At 37.2% G+C, this 17,524-nt stretch overlaps 1 protein-coding gene across 4 annotated transcripts in view; it reads right to left on the bottom strand.

Moving 5' to 3' along the window:
• Window positions 1–19: 19 nt before the first annotated feature.
• The window catches only part of LOC145728452 (integrin alpha-PS2-like), a 40,049-nt gene continuing 22,544 nt past the window's right edge, over window positions 20–17,524 (bottom strand). For 3 of the 4 annotated variants that reach the window (XM_081978702.1, XM_081978699.1, XM_081978703.1), the window contains 22 exons: window positions 10,841–11,016; window positions 10,575–10,784; window positions 10,420–10,522; window positions 10,121–10,367; window positions 9,902–10,068; window positions 9,698–9,846; window positions 8,556–8,782; window positions 8,266–8,494; window positions 6,146–6,315; window positions 5,912–6,090; window positions 5,760–5,851; window positions 5,591–5,702; window positions 5,392–5,532; window positions 5,136–5,336; window positions 4,951–5,076; window positions 4,617–4,898; window positions 2,013–2,283; window positions 1,807–1,957; window positions 1,496–1,754; window positions 1,225–1,445; window positions 795–1,172; window positions 20–736 (listed from right to left, as the gene is read on the bottom strand). In XM_081978702.1, coding sequence (XP_081834828.1) covers window positions 653–736; window positions 795–1,172; window positions 1,225–1,445; window positions 1,496–1,754; window positions 1,807–1,957; window positions 2,013–2,283; window positions 4,617–4,898; window positions 4,951–5,076; window positions 5,136–5,336; window positions 5,392–5,532; window positions 5,591–5,702; window positions 5,760–5,851; window positions 5,912–6,090; window positions 6,146–6,315; window positions 8,266–8,494; window positions 8,556–8,782; window positions 9,698–9,846; window positions 9,902–10,068; window positions 10,121–10,367; window positions 10,420–10,522; window positions 10,575–10,784; window positions 10,841–11,016 — 4,175 coding nt within the window. In that variant the 3' untranslated portion in view covers window positions 20–652. The remainder of the gene's footprint in view (window positions 737–794; window positions 1,173–1,224; window positions 1,446–1,495; window positions 1,755–1,806; window positions 1,958–2,012; window positions 2,284–4,616; window positions 4,899–4,950; window positions 5,077–5,135; window positions 5,337–5,391; window positions 5,533–5,590; window positions 5,703–5,759; window positions 5,852–5,911; window positions 6,091–6,145; window positions 6,316–8,265; window positions 8,495–8,555; window positions 8,783–9,697; window positions 9,847–9,901; window positions 10,069–10,120; window positions 10,368–10,419; window positions 10,523–10,574; window positions 10,785–10,840; window positions 11,017–17,524) is intronic. The other variant, XM_081978701.1, reaches the window with a different exon arrangement.

Consider the following 17,524-nt stretch of genomic DNA (forward strand, 5'->3'; position numbering starts at 1 on the left):
AAACTAAAATAGAATAAAATAACAATAATTTACTTTTATTCACAGACAATGTTAAATTTACTAGAAATATTACACATTTAACAAAAAATTTACAAATTAGAACACTTTATACAATTTTTAAGTGCACTTTCGGATTGCTTATTTTTAAATTTCTTGATAAAATCAAGCGCAATTTTACAATAAGTCCAGGAAAATTACACAGATTATTTTCATTAAGGACAAGCCAATTTCAATATCAAAAATGTCCACAAAGGCACAATAAATATTATAAATTTCCTAGCAGCTACAAATAGTCAATTATCATGTATATTAAATAAGTTAAGTATTAAAAATAAGCGTCTTCATTTTAGTCGAGGCCGTATTAACCTAAACCCCTAAATCTGGCACATTTTACACAAATATATGGCTTTTTCACTTTTTTTTCAAATCTCCTTGTTGAGATCACGTGTCGTGCAAAATGGCGTCTATACATCGTTCAGTCTAAACTCAACAGAACCGTGTGTGTTAATACGGATTAGTTTCCGGTTAGTTCTCGAGACTGTAAAAAAATCACAATTATCGTAAAAAACACTAAACACTGCTAAAAACGTTTGATAAAATTTTGTCCTCAAAATGGCAGTGTTTTGACCATCACTTGTCACTGAAATCGTGATTAGTCGTTGGGATGGTAACCGTTGGTTCTTAGTGGCTGTCTTTCAGGTGCTGACGATGGCCGTTTCCTCTTGAAAAATCCGCACTAAAAATTACACAAAATACTCACTTTTTGCTAAAAATGCATCAAGACAACGACTTACCTTGTACAGTAATAAAATGACTAGCAACAAAATTAGTGTCCCGGCAATGGCCGACAGCAAAATAATCCACAACGGGACCGCTTGCGTCGTCAATTCCTGTTCGCCTGCAGGAATATCCGTAAAGATCTCGTGACTGTGTAGTGCAGGATCTTTGGGTTTGCCTATGTGAGGCAACTTGGATATCCTAGCAACCATCATCGACGACAACTTGATCGGTTGCGTGGTGCTCAACTTTCTCACCGCCTTCACGTTCAGCCTCGACCTCAAAGCGATCGAAATGAATTCGTCCTTTTTCAGTTTGCCTACCACGCATTTGACGTAGAAACATCGAGTTGCCGTGCATTTTAGTGCGTCATCGATTTCAGGATCGATGTCGACCTATTGAAGGAATTTTGTCATTTAATTTTTTTTTGAGGTTAGGAAGATTTACTTGTCGTCGCCCTCGTCTACGGCTCAAGTCAGGCGAGTCTGTGGGGACGTTATCGCGTTCCACGTGAGGCACTCCAGGCTCCTCCCATCTGGAGCGTTCCCATTCAGAAGTTTGCTCGTTGTGGTCAGAGATGCCTTCTCCTAGAGTGCCCGAAAAAGTACCTGTTCTGGTACGTTGGCCGTTTCTTGTCCATTGTCCTGCTCCTTGTTGTCGTGTGGCATCTTCAAATTCAGTGTTAATTTTAACTTCCAAACAATCGAGTGAAAATTACCTTGGCTAGCGCCAGCATGACCAACCATACCTAGATCAATAGTCTGAGTCCTGAAACCGCTTCCACCAGCTGCAACGTCTCCAAAGTTAAACTGTGGTGGTTGATCGGGATCATCGATGGTTGCCGTGCCCTCAACAGTCCAGGTACGATTGTACAAAACTCCGGAACCGCCTCGTGACGCGCTTGAAGACTCCGCCGACTCATCGTGATAAACACCTTGGGCATCAAAGTACCCAGTCCGTACCCGACCTCCTGAAACCTTTAAATTCAATCGTCAAAACGTGACAACACTGTAACCCACTGTAACTCACTCTGTGACCTCCACGTTGCTGCGCCCACTGTCTTCTTTCCTCCTCAACCCGCCTACTCTCCTCCAATTTCCGTCTTTCTTCAATCTCATACTGCCTGCGTCGTTCCTCTTCTAACCTGTAACGCCGATCTTCTTCCTCCCTGTGTTGTTGCCTATTCTCCAAGTAGTCACGTTAATCACACCACAACTTTCGAGCAACCAACCCACCTTAAAACATCTTCACTACTGGCTACCGGTACCGAAGGCCTTCTTCTTTGGGCTTCCAGTTCCAGTCTTCGTCTTTCTTCCTGCCGTTGCTTTTCCTGTTGTCGCCTTACCTCTTCCTCGTAGGCCTGCAGACGGGCTTTTTGTTCGGCTTGTTGTTTTTCTTCTTCGCGTCTCAACTGTTCCAGGTACCGTTTCCGTTCTTCCTCCTCTTGCTTACGGCGTTCCTCGTATTTACGACGTTCCTCCTCTTGCGTTACCACCACGTTTTGACCTGCAAAATGTTTAACTATTAAAACATAATAGTTATTCCTTATTCCAGTATACGTGGCCACCAAGTCTGATGTGGGCATCCAAAATCGACCATAGGAAAACTGCGTAACGGACAGAGAAACGTACATTATTGCATGCGCGGGACTAAGACAGAAAACGAAAAAAATATCAAGTAGGCCATATTTTCAGCGCGCTGTTGCCAAACGCCAAGTTATTTTGTCGACGGTATTTGAGTGATACTTGGCGTTTGGCAACAGCGCGCTGAAAATATGGCCTACTTGATATTTTTTCCGTTTTCTGTCTTAGTCCCCCGCATGCAATAATGTACGTTTCTCTGTCCGTTACGCGGTTTTCCTATGGTCGGTTTTGGATTTACCACACCTGTATATTATTGGTAACGTCAAAATTATAATATCCACCTCCAGTTCAATCCTTTGCAGTTGAAATTAATTTTAACCGTAATAAAACCACAGAAAAACAGGCAGAAAGAACCTAATACAATTAGGTTCGGAATTTTCCAGAAAATGTCTAGTTTTTCAGTTAAAATTCGTGTTTTTGGATTGACTTTTAGTAATGTCAATCAACCAATCAAAAAAGTAGCTTTATTGTATGATTCACACAGCAGAAATCATCAATAAACAGGTTATGTCTGTTTTTTGTTAATAATAAAAGCAAACAACCTTTGACGTTTACGATTTACACACAAACACGTCATTTGACAGATTTGTTTCATGCTTTATTTGCTTTTTTCTTCTTTTTGTGTTTAATTTAATTTTTTGTGCTTATTTGCCGCTATTTTTGTATGGTTTTATTTTGAACAGGTAAATTTACAATTGCAATAGCTATATTGAGATATTGAGGGGTTCTGAGAGACTTGCGCACGCTTCTAGAGCAGTTTAACAGCTTCCAAAAGCTTTTAGAACACTCTAAAGGCTTCCAAATAATCTTCAACTAGTCTAGAAGCTTTCAAAAAATTTCAAAGCAGTCTAAAAGCTTCCGTAAGCTTCTAAAGCAGTTTAAAAGCTTCCATAAGTTTCTAGAACCCTCCATAAGTTTTCAAATGTTTCAAAAGCAGTCTAAAACCTTCAATACTTTTTAAAGTCGCCAGAAACCTTCCAAATGGAGATAGAGTAGTCTAAAAGATTTCAAAATACTACAGAAACTCCAAAATGCTTCTAAAGCAGTCTTTCCAAAAGCTTTTAGAAACAAACATATCAAGACAGTCCAAAAGTTTCCGTATGCTTTTAGAGCAGTTTAAGAGCTTTCAAAAGTATCTATAACCGTCTACAAGGTTTCAAATGTCTTGAAAGCAGTCCAAAACCTTCAATGTTCCTAAAGTAGTCTAAAATGATTTCGAAACACTACAGAAACTTTTAGAACTGTCTAAAAGATTCCAAATGCCCTTCAACTAGTCTAGAAGCTCCCAAAAGATATCATAACAGTCTAAAAGCTTTCAAAAAATTCTAGAACCGTCTAAGAATTTCAAAATGCTTCTAAAGCATTCCAGAACCTTCAATATGCTCTTTAAACTGTCCAAATACTCCTCAAGTAGTTTCAAAAGATTTTAAAACACTACAGAAACTCCAAAATGCTTCCCAAGCAGACGAAAGCCTTCCAAAACGGTCTAAAATTCCAAAAAGCTTTTAGAACAGTCATTGACAAATTCATGAAAACACATACAAAAAAAGAACATACATAATTATTACACTACACATACAATATGAATCACACATAATTACACCTTAGAATTATTAAAACAAAAACAAAACAAAAAGGCAGTTACCCTGTATAAGAGAGGGAGAAAGGGGATCAAAAACACAAACAGTGCTGCTTGGTCAATTTATGGCAGAACAAGGCGCCTCAAGAACTGCAGTAGAATTCGTCCAGAGAATAGTACGTCCCGTCAAGCAAAAACCTCTCAGGTGGAGAAGAATGGCTGGCCTCTCACGTGGAGAAGGTTATTAAAAAGTCTCTTGCCACCGTAAATAAGCGACGACTTAATCTTCTCCGTGTGAGGAATGGGAAGCCTCAAAACGAATCCCTCAGACAACTGACCCCCAAGCTTGCCACGGACAAGACAAATCGTCTCTAAGATGAAAATGCAGCACAAGGTGAGGATACCATGTTCAATGAAGAGGCAACACGACACAAGCACCTCAATGCTCGCTTGTGCAGGAGAAACACGGAATTGAAGCGGCTTCGAGAACAAAAATTGTGTGTGTTGAAGCTCGACATACTTTGCCCTTTACTGAGGTAAGTGATTTTATACTTTTAAACTTGAGTTTTAGCCAAATTTCCACATTACTGAATAAGTTAATAAAAATCGTAACTTACTAGAACGTTGCTGTTCCTCTAAACGTCGTCGTTGTTCTTCCAGTTGTCTTTGACGTTCTTCGTATTGTAGCCTTTGTTCGTAACGTATACGGGCCTCGTTGGCTTGATCGATTTGAGGGGTGGTTGTGGTTGTGGTAGTAGGGCGGCGCCTGGGAGTTTGTGGCTCCACGTAGGGCGGAACTGGGGTGGTTGACAAGTAACCACCTTCTCGCGCCCCTCCACCCACTGTGTACGCGTGCTCCTCTTCGAATCTGCGTTCGTTTGCACTACTCGACTGCAGACCTAAAATAAATTTTACTACTTGATGTAATTTCAGCTGGATTCCAGTACTTACTGCTCGATTTTGACTGGATGGTTTCTTCTTCAGTCCGCCCAGAAATCGACAAGTTTTCTCCACCCTGGGTGGCTTTGCCACCGCCAGAAGAAGTGTAAATAATCTTTGATTTGTGTTGCCCACCTTCTGATTTATTTTGACATAAAAAGGTAAATTTTTTATTTTCTTTATAATATAAGTCTTACTTCGTTTGGAACCATCCAAGTTACTGCCACTAGTCAGCTGATCACCCACATTGTTTGATGAATAATAAGTGTTGACTATTTTTCCAGAAGCGTCCCGCACTGTAGTGACATTAGTCAACACTGTAGTTGGTACCCCATTCACCGTAACAGTTTGCCATTCGGTTTTAGTGTTGATCGTTTCGCCAGCTTTGCTAATGTGACCTGGAAACGGGGTATTTTAATGTGTCGCACAATAGAACCACAAAAAAAATGGTACCGTAACTGTCTTGCACGTTGCTAAGAGAAGCGGAGGAGTCGTTGTGTCTTCTCTCAAAAACTACAGAAGCATCTCCGGATGAACTACTGATTTCTTCGTCGAGTTTGGATGGTTGAAGAGTTCGACCGCCACCAGCCACAGCTAAAAATCATATTAAGTTTGAATAAGTAAAACAGTAAACACTATAATAGAGACTGACCTGTGACAGTTTTACCGGATTCCACCTTGATAGAAGAGTAACCAGAACCAATATCATGACTGGATGCGTCGATTTGCAGTCTTTCCCAAATGGGTTTAGGGTTGTAATCCAGCTAAAACACCATAAAACAATAGTTAAAAGTTCACAATTTACTCAAAAACAAAGTTACTTGATAGTTTTTGTAATTAGCCGGAGCTGGAATAGTGCAAACAACTCCTTCGGGAACGTGAGGTTGTTCCAGCAGGTACAGCAAGTCTTCCCCTGAAAAAAAACAAACAACACAGTAAAACATCATAATGATAAATTCAAATCAAATTATACCTGCTAGTGTCTGCCAAGGCCACAAAAAGTACATTTCCGCCTCGAAGATTTCGGCAGGTCCCTTGTTTTTCAACGTGTACAAGTGGGTGACTTGAGGCCCAATATCCGACTCCTTATCAATGGTTTCACTTGAATATTGAGTGGTGTTGGACAGGTAAATTTCTTGAGGTATTGAACGTCTGAAAATAGGACATTACATAAGGCAAACTGTAAGAAATGTCGTTTTTCACTTACCCGCTCAAATCAAGCGCCGAATCGACCCAAATATCGATCGCAATATGGCTGTAGTTGTCGTCCAACGTTTGATTGAGTTCCGGATTAGTGCTGTTGACTTGCACCTCAAATTCGTAGGTGGGTGGAATGTCTTGTTTAGGGTAAGGTATGAAAATCATCCTAAATTTGGCCTGCGGACACAAAATGACAGTTTAAGTAGTGTTTAAGTGTTTTAAGCACATTTTTGGAATCCTCATTAAATTTCCTATCTACTAACCTAAAAAAACACTACCAAATTGAGTACAGTCAGAGAGAAAAACAGTGTCAAAGTTTGAACTAACAGAAACACAGTTTGAAAGGACAGTCAAGGACAAAATCGCCTGTAAAACCCATTTGTGGTGTGAAAATGACAGTTTTAAGCACATTTTTGGAATCCTCATTAAATTTCCTACTAACCTAAAAAAACACTACCAAATTGAGTACAGTCAGAGAGGAAAAAAGTGTCAAAATTTGAACTAACAGAAACATAGTTTGAAAGGACAGTCAAGGACAAAATCGCCTGTAAAACCCACTTGTAGTGTGAAAATGACAGTTTTAAGCACATTTTTGGAATCCTTATTAAATTTCCTATCCAATAGTCTAAAAACCACTAAAAAATCGAGTATAGTCAGTTAGAAAAAAAGTGTCAAAATTTGAACTAACAGAAACATAGTTTGAAAGGACAGTCAAGGACAAAATCGCCTGATAAACCCACTTGTAGTGTAAAAATGACAGTTTTAAGCACATTTTTGGAATCCTTAATAAATTTCCTATCCAATAGTCTAAAAACCACTAAAAAATCGAGTATAGTCAGTTAGAAAAAAAGTGTCAAAATTTGAACTAACAGAAACATAGTTTGAAAGGACAGTCAAGGACAAAATCGCCTGTAAAACCCACTTGTAGTGTGAAAATGACAGTTTTAAGCACATTTTTGGAATCCTCATTAAATTTCCTATCTACTAACCTAAAAAAACACTACCAAATTGAGTACAGTCAGAGAGGAAAAAAGTGTCAAAATTTGAACTAACAGAAACATAGTTTGAAAGGACAATCAAGGACAAAATCGCCTGTAAAACCCACTTGTAGTGTGAAAATGACAGTTTGTAGCACATTTTTGGAATCCTTATTAAATTTCCTATCCAATAGTCTAAAAACCACTAAAAAATCGAGTATAGTCAGTTAGAAAAACAGTGTCAAAATTTGAACTGCTAGAAACACAGTTTGAAAGGACAGTCAAGGACAAAATCGCCTGTAAAACCCATTTGTGGTGTGAAAATGACAGTTTTAAGCACATTTTTGGAATCCTTATTAAATTTACTATCCAATAGTCTAAAAACCACTAAAAAATCGAGTATAGTCAGTTAGAAAAACAGTGTCAAAATTTGAACTGCTAGAAACACAGTTTGAAAGGACAGTCAAGGACAAAATCGCCTGTAAAACCCATTTGTGGTGTGAAAATGACAGTTTTAAGCACATTTTTGGAATCCTTATTAAATTTCCTATCCAATAGTCTAAAAACCACTAAAAAATCGAGTATAGTCAGTTAGAAAAACAGTGTCAAAATTTGAACTGCTAGAAACACAGTTTGAAAGGACAGTCAAGGACAAAATCGCCTGTAAAACCCATTTGTAGTGTGAAAATGACAGTTTTAAGCACATTTTTGGAATCCTCATTAAATTTTCTATCCACTAACCTAAAAAAACACTACCAAATTGAGTACAGTCAGAGAGAAAAAAAGTGTCAACATTTGAACTAACAGAAACATAGTTTGAAAGGAAAGTCAAGGACAAAATCGCCTGATAAACCCACTTGTAGTGTGAAAATGACAGTTTTAAGCACATTTTTGGAATCCTTATTAAATTTCCTATCCAATAGTCTAAAAACCACTAAAAAATCGAGTATAGTCAGTTAGAAAAAAAGTGTCAACATTTGAACTAACAGAAACATAGTTTGAAAGGACAGTCAAGGACAAAATCGCCTGTAAAACCCACTTGTAGTGTGAAAATGACAGTTTTAAGCACATTTTTGGAATCCTTATTAAATTTCCTATCCAATAGTCTAAAAACCACTAAAAAATCGAGTATAGTCAGTTAGAAACTTACAATTCTTCCAGCAGGTAAAGGATTGCCAATATCGCAACTGATTGTTCTGTTCTCTCCCGAACTGCACAGAATACCCTTCATATCGTCCTTCACTTCGTACTTTTTGTAGTAAACCCCGTCCGGGTAAATCATGTCCAAAGTGGTTTCGAAAGAGTCTTCGCCCAGATTGGACACGATTATATCGAATTCGATGTTAGTGTTGGAGTCCAACAAGTATTTCTCCACGTTTCTGTGTGAAATTATTGATTGAAGCCAAATGATAATATATGATATAACATGTGGAAACTCACTTGGTTATTTGCACGTTCAGATTTGGAATACAAACGTTGTCATGGCCGCAATTCTTTTGGATAATGATGGAATCCTTCCTGGATGGCGGCAAGTTTAGGTCCAGGACTGGTTTCAGTAACGATTGAGGATTTCTCACTCGACCATAATTGAAAGAGTCACGGTCGTCTTGTATCATAAAGTATTTCACTTCCGCTTCTAGTGGAGTTAGTTTATCACGAATGTCGTTCTATAAATGAAAAAAGAACACATTAAATTGTTGTCAATTGGTTTTCCCTAAACAATCTGTCAAGAAAATAAAGAAAATTTATTTATTTAATTTATAGAAAAGGTACATTTTTGTAGGGATGTCAAGTGTTTACCATTATAGTTAGTTTTAGTAGGATTGTATGTAGTTATTAAGAAAATTAACAGTATTACTTGATGAACTTCAAAGGAGGTGAAAAAGGTGGTACATGGAGGTAGAAGGTGGGAAAAAAGGTTTTTTTTGGTTGTTGATTGTCAAGAGAGACTTTTAATGAGAGCTGGAAAGTCAGTTTTCTAAAAAAATTGGAGCAAAAATCAGACTATTGAAGATCAGGGGATCTTAGAAAGCTGTTTCCTTCCGGAACGGAAGTTACTGAGTGTAAAACCGAGTGCTACCAGCAATTGTACCGTCTAGTCCACGTTATGACATGGAGCAGATTGTGGATAGAGGACCTATTCCAGAAGGTGGTTAAATCGATAACCGAGGAGGCCTCCCGGCTGTTACCGAGATACAGCCTTTGCAGTTAAAAATCCACCTCAACGGAAAAGAAGAAGATTGGTCAACTGACGGTTTATTTTGGACAATTTGGACTCTTTGACGAAGAGTATTGTAAGTAGTTTGTAATTTTTTTGTATTAAAGATATTTGTAGTTTCAATGATATATTTAGAAGCAGGATTTTTAGGTAGTAAGTAAGTTAGATAGGTTTAGTTATTTACCTTAAAAACAACTTGGCATCCCTATTATAGAATTTTTATTCAAGCTTATTTATTTAAATTTTCTTTATTTACTAGAATATTAGAATGAATGGTCAGGGTGAATCTGATGCCAGTTATGACGATATTATCATGCAACTAGGAGGAGATCTTCAGGATGATAATAATCATGACAAATCATACCTTAATATAAATTTCTTCAGTCTGACAAATGTCCTGACCATCCTTGTACAAAGTGATGGTGTCGTTGATCGTATGAGAGTTTTGTCTTGAGAAGGCCATTCTGGGAATGTTTGGTTTTTTAGTGTCCAGGTTATATTGGACGTTCAAACCTACGTAATGTTACAATTTAGGATACAATATTTTTTTATTTTTGTGGTGACATACGGATTTGTTGAGGAATTCCTTTTCCGGTATATTTAATGCAAAAATCGATGTTGGTGCAGGTTCCCTTTTGTCCATTCCTCAGGACGCAATTCTTCTTCTTTATATCGATTTGTTTGCTTTCCGCACTGAATCTGACAAAGGCTTCCACCCTTACAACGGGTCTTGACCTAATTTTGGTCGTGGTTAACATTTATGATGTACAGAGAGAGAAAGACAAACCTAAAGAAAAACGCTGCATTGGACAAATAAGCCCCCACTGCCATATCAGGATAGTCATTCCCGTCCATGTCCAATCCACCGGTAACTGAGAAACCGAAAGTGTTCACGGGGATGTTGTTTCGCGTATTTATGTCTTCGGCGTAGATAACTTGTCCGTATTTCTCCAAAACTCCTTTGGCAGACCCGTAGTAAATGTAAACGGCACCTCGATTAAACTCCCCATCGTAAGGAGCACCAACAGCAAAATCTAAAACTCACAATCAAAAATCTGAGATGTCTAAAAGGTGTTTTATAAGCACCATCAAAACCGTCCTGGTTCATATCACCTAAAAAGGCCACGCTATGTCCGAATCGTGCTTTTGAGTTGGTACCATCAATGAAAGATGATTTATTGAAACTTTCCTGCAAAAAAACTCTTACAGACCCGGAACAATAATAAAAAATAATAACTCACAAGCCCACCACCTTGGTAGAACACGTACACCCTCCCCACATCGTACTTGTCTTCAGTATTGGGTTCAGTATGCATTGGAGCTCCCACAATCAAGTCCAATTTACCATCCCCGTCAATATCACCAGAAGCTAGAGAATACCCAAAGTAGGACCCTAATTGTCCACCCGAGATGTTTTTGTAATTGGTCAAGTTCCAAGTGAACAGTAAAATCTGCAAACCATCATTTAAAACTAACTTCTACAAGTTACAAACCGAGTGCAGCAAACCTTTCCGTGTAGTTCCGCGCCCCTGGGCATGCCCACAGCAATGCCCTGCTCACCATTACCCAAAAAGTCTCCCACAATGGTGGAATACCCCAAATACGAGTCGTCGTCCTGTTGTCTGCCCTCTCTGGTACGAAATACCGCAGGTCTATTTTCCAGACTTTGCTGGTGTACCGAACCTGAAAATGTCCTCCACATTAAAATTGGCAAAGTTGCGTACATTCAGATGATCCTGTGCAATTCCGGTTACACTGAAGCACTCGAAGTGATTATTATGATGAGTACACCCAAAGCTGTAAGCCATTGTTATGAAAAATGTGCACAGAAACCTAATTCTTGACGTTTTCAAAAATACGGTTTCCAAGCTAAATCAAACGAAACGATGACTTCAAAGTTGGATAATGTTTAGTTATTAATAATTATTCAACTTTGAAATTGTCTAATTTTAATTTGATGGGCAGCCTAAATAAGCAACCATTAAGCCCGTTTTGTATGCGTTTTGCGTTCACCAGAAGATTGTTAATGTTCTGTCAAGTTTATACTAAACAAAGTGTCTTTTAAAGTAAACCGCGACAATTTTAGTCTTTTACCTAGAAATACTGCAAACCAAAATAAATCGCCGGTGCGTGATAGATTGAAAAGCTAACAATAACCGATAAATTTACCATAGAGCACGCAAAATATTTCCCAATAAGTAATAGTGAGGAGGAAACGGGCGTTCTATTTTTAAACCTTTTGTTGTGGTAAAGCCAATCTGGCACGGTTTGGAAAATTTATTGTTTCTAAAGATTGTTTGGCACACATTTTCGACCCGGTTACCCGGAACAAGCCAGCGGAATTTTCAGTACGTACACACATAAAAAATTAGGTTTACACGAAATCGAGGCGTTTTCGTTCGATTATCAGTTAGAAATTAATATCAATAATAAATTTAACCGAAACACGGTTAAGTTACACTAAACTATTTTTAAAACGCGCTAAAAATACTCAAGGTGTAAAACACGATGTGTAACCGGCATAAATATTCAATGGTCTTGACAGTTCTTAAATTAATTTGGGTTAATATCCCGTAATATAAATTTCCTCGATCGAGAATCCTAAAGTATTATAAATAGGAATTTATTAAGGATTTCCAGTTTTTGATCTAAACATCCGCAAATAAACAATGCCAGTGGTAAATTAGCAACAGTTTTGGACCTGATGGAGAAGGTTTTCTGCGTAAATCAGAGGTCACAGTTGATTGGTAAAAAAAGGCAGCTTTTAACTGTGCAGCGACCAATCACACACCGAGATTAACACGTAGGCAGAGCAGAGCTTTGTTGACGTCACAATGACGTAATTTGACAATTGGTAAACTTGAGGTTTTGTCAAATTACGTCATCGTGACGTCAAAAACGCTCTGCTCGCTCCATGAAGTTTGAAAACGAATGCGGCCATTGACTTTTGTCTTGTTTTAATTTAAAACTAAAAAAAATGTTTTTTTCTGGCAGGTGCAATCAAATTGGCAGATGTCACGTGACCTGCTTAGATTAGTTAAAAACTAACATGTCTAATATTTTTTAAATTCAACTTTTATCCACCGTTTAAACTTGAAAATTTGCTTGAATAACATAATTTCACAATAATTAATACAATAAGCCTTACGTAATTCATAATGGCGGTTTGCAATGTTGTCAGATGGGATTTCTTGCAATAGTGGTTGTTATTTTATCATATAATCATGCACAGCTGCACTATGATCGAAATACAGGGTGGTTCAGTTTTAAGTGTCAATAATTCACCATTTGATAGCTAATCAATTTTTTTGACCAATCACAATTTAGTTAGTTCTAATATGTTGTCTTGTTGAGAGCTTAACAGAACTGGCAACATCGTGATTTCCGCGACAGTTTGTGTCACTTTTTTCCCTAAACTTGTCAGACAGTTAATAGAAATCAATGAATCATACATAGTAAGTGGAAAGGCCACAGGGGTTATGCGGTTTCACAATTATTGAAACGTACAACAGCTGTCAATCCGTTTGTAACAAACCAGCGATTGGAGGATTTTATGTCGAAATAAGACATTTAGCGGAAAAAACTTCGTTGCCCAATTAAGATCACCGAATAAGGTGCCGTCGGGATATTGAACATTAAATTCTAGACTCAAGAGACAAGATAGACGCGAAAACAATTAATTTAGCTCGGGGCGTACCGATTCGATTATCTGTGCCGTTATGGCGAGCGTTTAGTCCTATCTGGGCCACGAAGAAACCACCATCCTATCAATCGCTTCGACTGTTTCTTCATATCTTCTGATCTTTATTATAATGGCATAATACGCTATCTTCACCTCCCCGAAGTATAATAGTCGTAAATCTAGTGCGATCGTTTGTTATCAACGGATCGATCTAGGGATTTCGAATATGGACTCGTTTTTGATTTATTCAAATGTTATACTAAGTGAAAAATGGATCGTGTACTCTCGGAGAGAAAGTTGATGCTCTATTTCAGAGCATTTTTTTGATTTCAACACTTTACTTATCTCCTCCCAACTATACCACAATGACATGTTTGTCTCACATCTGGTTGGTAATAAGATTCAATTGAAACAGTTATTACCTGAGTGTGTGTGAGAAAGAGGCAGAGACCGTATTTTTAGAAAATACCTATTAATAATAGCGCGTCCATGTGTTTGGTTGCTCAAGCCTAAAGCTCGTTGTTAGTGAAACTTCTTGTAAATATAATTAGGTACTTTAAAGCTGCGCGATACGAGGGTCTTTATGGGTCGGCGAGCGTCTACATCAAGTCGGAATTGATATCCAGTGAGATTTTCATCGGTGCGCAAATGAGATTTGGGAAACGATAATGGCTTTCATGGGTTCGGCTATTATTTTACTGTTATACATTATACACTTCCTAACAGTTATTAGTATAAATCTTATATAGAAGGCAGTTCGATGGCTTAATTATCGTTTCGATGGGTAATGAGAAGCGTACGAACATAAACACAACTACTCTAGATGATAGTCTAGACGAGTGCAGGTGCTACAAACCTCCACAATCCAGAATGAACGTTACTAAGCAAAAATAAGTCAGTTTTTATAGTTATTCTGGTTATTAACACACAATTTGATTGGTTAATTGGTTTAAACTTGAAAACCAATCAAAAAATGTTTTATTTTACTTATACAATCTTGAAAACTACTCTAATCGGGAATGATTCTAAAAAATTACAATAAGCAACCAGAGATACACAATGTAGGATTTTAACCTAAAATAGTCACCAGCTTAATAACGCCTCCTAGCGGAATAAGAATGAATTATTTAAACGAGTACGGTTCAATCATCAGAATAAAGCTCGGTTCTCATGTATCCGGAATTATAACGGAGGCGGTGCGGAATGAATGCTTTTTACACACGGAAAACTTTGTCGCTGACTGTGTTTTCAAACTTTGGCAGCACTTTTCTCCCTGACTGTACCGAATTTCGTGATATTTTTTTAGGCTATTCGATAGGAAATTTAATAAGGATTCCAAAAATGTGCTTAAAACTGTCATTTTCTCATTCCAAGTGGGTTTTACATACGATTTTGTCTCTGACTGTCCTTTCAAACTGTGTTTCTGGCAGTTCAAACTTTGACACTGTTTTTCTCTCTGACTGTACTCATATTGGTAGTGTTTTTTTAGTTAAGTAGATAGGAAATTTAATGAGGATTCCAAAAATGTGCTTTAAACTGTCATTTTCTCACTCCAAGTGAGTTTAACAGACGATTTTGTCGTTGACTGTGTTTTCAAACTCTGGCAGCACTTTTCTCCCTGACTGTACCGAATTTAGTGATATTTTTTTAGGCTATTGGATAGGAAATTTAATAAAGATTCCAAAAATGTGCTTAAAACTGTCATTTTCACACTACAAGTGGGTTTTACATACGATTTTGTCTCTGACTGTCCTTTCAAACTGTGTTTCTGGCAGTTCAAACTTTGACACTGTTTTTCTCTCTGACTGTACTCATATTGGTAGTGTTTTTTTAGATAAGTAGATAGGAAATTTAATGAGGATTCCAAAAATGTGCTTAAAACTATCATTTTCTCACTCCAAGTGAGTTTAACAGACGATTTTGTCGCTGACTGTGTTTTCAAACTTTGGCAGCACATTTCTCCCTGACTGTACCGAATTTAGTGATATTTTTTTAGGCTATTGGATAGGAAATTTAATAAAGATTCCAAAAATGTGCTTAAAACTGTCATTTTCACACTAAAAGTGGGTTTTACAGGCGATTTTGTCCTTGACTGTCCTTTCAAACTGTGTTTCTAGCAGTTCAAATTTTGACACTGTTTTTCTAACTGACTATACTCGATTTTTTAGTGTTTTTTTAGACTATTGGATAGGAAATTTAATGAGGATTCCAAAAATGTGCTTAAAACTGTCATTTTCACACCACAAATGGGTTTTACAGGCGATTTTGTCCTTGACTGTCCTTTCAAACTGTGTTTCTGTTAGTTCAAACTTTGACACTATTTTTCTCTCTGACTGTACTCAATTTGGTAGTGTTTTTTTAGGTTAGTGGATAGTAAATTTAATGAGGATTCCAAAAATGTGCTTAAAACTGTCATTTTCTCACTACAAGTGAGTTTAACAGACGATTTTGTCGTTGACTGTGTTTTCAAACTTTGGCAGCACTTTTCTCCCTGACTGTACCGAATTTAGTGATATTTTTTTAGGTTAGTGGATAGTAAATTTAATGAGGATTCCAAAAATGTGCTTAAAACTGTCATTTTCACACTACAAGTGGGTTTTACAGGCGATTTTGTCCTTGACTGTCGTTTCAAACTGTGTTTCTAGCAGTTCAAATTTTGACACTGTTTTTCTAACTGACTATACTCGATTTTTTAGTGTTTTTTTAGACTATTGGATAGGAAATTTAATGAGGATTCCAAAAATGTGCTTAAAACTGTCATTTTCACACCACAAATGGGTTTTACAGGCGATTTTGTCCTTGACTGTCCTTTCAAACTGTGTTTCTGTTAGTTCAAACTTTGACACTATTTTTCTCTCTGACTGTACTCAATTTGGTAGTGTTTTTTTAGGTTAGTGGATAGTAAATTTAATGAGGATTCCAAAAATGTGCTTAAAACTGTCATTTTCTCACTCCAAGTGAGTTTAATAGACGATTTTGTCGCTGACTGTCTTTTCAAACTGTGTTTCTGACTGTCTGTAGGCTGAACGATTTTCCGCTGTCCGCATTCCGCGAATGTTCCGGATTCATGTGAACCAAGCTTAAGGCTTTTGTATAGTTTCTATGGCAGAAAATTTAAAAATCCAGATTTCAAGCAAATTTACCAAACAATTGCGATTTGGCTCGAGAATAATAATTCCACAAACCACGTTGCTAACTCAAGCAACAAAAGAAAATTAATTAAACACGATTTTGTTTATGCGGTAATAGGTATTTTTAAACTAAGCGCAAAATTCCGTTCGAATTATTTAACGAGCATTATAATTTAGTTTGGTTTGTAATCACTTTAAACGGTTACTAAAATAAACCATCAGTTAACTGGAACTTGATAAAGATTTTTTGCTACTCTACCAGTCCAGTTACTTGTCGCAGGATCGGCTTGTAAAACTCGATTTTTACCATTTAATGATGAGAATTAACTAGACGTACCGTCGTTTATTTTTATGATGGTACCGCACCTGTTTTACCCGCACAATTTTCCATATATTGAACGTTGTAATAAATCAATATAAGTTGACTGCATTTCTTTGAAAGGAAGATTTAAGAAGACATTTTGTTCACATGAGCAGTATTTTCGTAAATCTGCATGTGATTGGTCAAAATATCAAACTTCCTGGAGGACAAATAACAACCAGCCAAAATCTGACTTTTAGAAACTATACAAACCTGATGAAAAAAACACACTTATTTGTTCGTTTTTTCGATGCAATCGTGACCTTTGAAAAAGAGTAAAAGTGACAAAAAAGTCCCCGATTCTCGCCTTTTAAAGTAGCGAACCATTGGGACAATTAAAATACTGTGTGGTCACTGCGTATACGATTACGTAGGCCCGCGTCGACGTAATATCGACCATCTGTCGATCGAATACTTTTGTCCTAAATACTAGGTCGTCGATTTAATAGCTGAAATTGCTCTCAAAAATTCCTTATGGATCGATAATCTCGCCACATTCCGATCTATCCAGTTCGAGTAACATCACACAAAAAAAAAAAAACAAATTACACTTGGTTAGGGCACATAAACGTCGTTTTAGTAACTTATTAAAAAAAAAGCCGACCAAAATTTAGTATTTGATTAAAAATGACAAATTAGTAAAAAAAACTGCACCCTAGAAGTTAACACTCCTACACCAAATGGTAAAATGATAGATCATGGTATGTAGTAATGGATATGTTGGTTCTACTCAGGTTAAAATATAACGTGTTGCTTTACTTGCTTGTTCAACTGGGTTATTAAGGACTATTTTTGTTTGCTACCACCCTCCATACTTATAAGGCAAATCCTGTTGCTCGAGTGATTCGTTTCAAGCTAATTTCGACTGTAAAAACATTTTTTCAGTCTGTCACTGATTTACTTTTTGAGCATCATCGGCATTGTTATTTAAATAGGCCATTTACGTACGACAAGGCAATTTATCGAGATGTTGAATGATCAATGAGGGGCGACGCACAATACCATTGCAAAAGCAAA

The sequence above is a fragment of the Ips typographus genome, linkage group LG4, assembly GCF_016097725.1.
Source record: "Ips typographus isolate SLU linkage group LG4, UJ_Ityp_2.0, whole genome shotgun sequence".
Taxonomy (NCBI): domain Eukaryota; kingdom Metazoa; phylum Arthropoda; class Insecta; order Coleoptera; family Curculionidae; genus Ips; species Ips typographus.